This window comes from Oncorhynchus nerka, linkage group LG2, assembly GCF_034236695.1.
Source record: "Oncorhynchus nerka isolate Pitt River linkage group LG2, Oner_Uvic_2.0, whole genome shotgun sequence".
NCBI lineage: Eukaryota > Metazoa > Chordata > Actinopteri > Salmoniformes > Salmonidae > Oncorhynchus > Oncorhynchus nerka.
The window spans coordinates 86,421,812-86,424,251 of record NC_088397.1 but is presented as its reverse complement, the minus strand read 5'-3'; the positions used below and the strand labels follow the sequence as shown (position 1 = coordinate 86,424,251).

At 38.3% G+C, this 2,440-nt stretch overlaps 1 protein-coding gene across 1 annotated transcript in view; it reads left to right on the top strand.

Annotated features, from left to right (window-relative positions):
* Nucleotides 1-1,568, top strand: part of LOC115115218 (ladderlectin-like) — a 5,106-nt gene extending 3,538 nt beyond the window's left edge. Inside the window, exons 4-5 of the mRNA XM_065021928.1 lie at nt 1,010-1,118; nt 1,456-1,568. Of these exons, the coding sequence (XP_064878000.1) occupies nt 1,010-1,118; nt 1,456-1,526 (180 nt within the window). The 3' untranslated portion in view covers nt 1,527-1,568. The remainder of the gene's footprint in view (nt 1-1,009; nt 1,119-1,455) is intronic.
* Nucleotides 1,569-2,440: the final 872 nt, after the last annotated feature.

Here is a 2,440-nt window from a genome sequence, read left to right as displayed (position 1 = left end):
GTGTGTCTGGTTTGTCTATTTCTATGTTTGGCCTGATATAGTTCTCAATCAGAGGCAGGTGTTAGTCATTGTCTCTGATTGGGAACCATATTTAGGTAGCCTGTTTTGTGTTGGGTTTTGTGGGTGATTGTTCCTGTCTCTGTGTTTGCAGCAGATAGGACTGTCTAGGTTTTCACTTTTCTTGTTTTGTTTAGTCTGTTCATGTATAGTCGTCTTTATTAAAAACATGAATAACCACCACGCTGCATTTTGGTCCGCCTCTCTTTCACCAGAAGAAAACCCTTAGAACATCAGCAAACCGCTCATCCACACGACGCCATACACGTGGTCTGCGGTTGTGAGGCCGGTTCGATGAACAGTACTGTAAAAATCTCTAAAACTACATTGGAGGTGGCTTATGGTAGAGTAATGAACACTAAATTCTCTGGTAACAGCTTTGGAGGACATTCTTGCCGTCAGCATGCCAATTGCACACTCCCCTCAAAACTTGAGACATCTGTGGCATTGTGTTGTGTGACAAAGAGAGGCCTTTTATTGTCCCCAGCACAAGATGCAACTGTGTAATGATCATGCTGTTTAACCAGCTTCTTGATATACCACACCTGTCAGGTGGATAGATTATCTTAGTAAAGGAGAAATGCTCACTAACAGGGATGTCAACAAATTTGTCAACATTTGGGAGAAATAAGCTTTTTGTGTATGTGTAAAATTTCTGGGATCATTTAGTTCAGTTCATGAAACATAGGACCAAAACTTTACATGTTGCGTTTATATTTTTGCTCAGCGTAATTTACCTTACTTTTCTAATTTAAACTACAGAGAGAACAAAACCAAAACAACAACATTAACTGTTTCTATTTATTTTGTCTTCTTACATTTTGATATGCCTCTATAATATGCCTTTTTTTGATTCAGTCAATGTTAGTAACTCAACCCTCTAACAATTTGAGACTAATACACTAGGCCTACATTGACTGACTGTCTGTGTGCGGGTGGGGTTTGTGAACAGAACACAATATGGCTTTGGAGCGACGGGTCCAGGTTTGATTACCATGGCTGGAACCCAGGAGAGCCTAGCAACAACAACAGAGAGAGATGCCTAGAGATGAACTTTGGCGGTAACGGATATAGCTATATATACAGTATATCAACCATTGTATAGCAGAGTACCACCTTGTTGTGTAGTTGTTCTTAGTAAAAAAGAGTGTAATACAGTGTGAGAAATATGTGAAACCTGGGCTTGTTTATTCATATTTTGTCTCGTAGTCTTACAATGCATACAATGCTTTCTGTATCTGTTTTTCTCTCCCTAAACCCATAACTTCTGTGTACTCTTAAAATGGCACACACATATTTAACATACACAACAAACACCTATTTTGGCAAATAAAAATAGTATAAAGATATTCTAGGATATACAGTGCATATATTGACTTGTGTATTTTCTCTCTACAGTACATAAGTGCTGGAACAACAAACCCTGTCACTGCACACTACCCTCCATCTGCTCTAAAAGACTATGCTAGATGAACCTCATGTTTATTACTTCATATATTACTGTATAGATTACTTTAATCAGTTTTTAATTAATATACTTGTATACTTGTGGTATATAAATAAAGTTTGATTTCATTTGACTTATGTTTGGATATTTGACTTATGTATATCTGCATAAAAGCTGTCTCACACGACAGCCATCTGCACTGATGTAACGGCTGTTGGAAGGAGAGGACCAAGATGCAGCGTGATACGTTTTCATGATTTTTATTAAACTGAACATTGAAATAACAAAGAGAAGGACCGAAACCGAAACAGTTCTGTCTGGTGCAGACACAAAAACAGAAAACAACTACCCACAAAACACAGGTGGGAAAAGGCTACCTAAATATGGTTCTCAATCAGAGACAACGATAGACAGCTGCCTCTGATTGAGGACCACACCCGGCCAAACACACAGAAATAGAAAACATAGAACACAAAACATAGAATTCCAACCCCAATTCACGCCCTTGACCAAACCAAAATAGAGACATAAAAAGGATCTCTAAGGTCAGGGTGTGACAACTGATCTGTCTGATATCTCACAAACTCTCATGGGATGCTAAAAAGAAGTCCGGCTACAATATGCTGCCCAAACATTTTAAAATGTTACCAAGGTGACATCGTCCACTGAACTCCCTTTCACCCTCAAAAGAGTCAGAGTTAATCTTACCAAAAACTATAAACCTGTAGCTTATTTTCAGTTTTTTTGTCAAATATTTATGAAATGTACACAAAACGCATTAGCTAGCTAGCGTCTTGTGAACTAAACTCAAATCAATCCATATGAAACGAAAGGCAGGGATGCTAACAACACCAGTTCACACACTCAATGCTGAATACGCTCTACAGCTAGCTAGCTAGTTAGCTAGTGTAGTGAAGTTCTAGCTATTTGACTAAT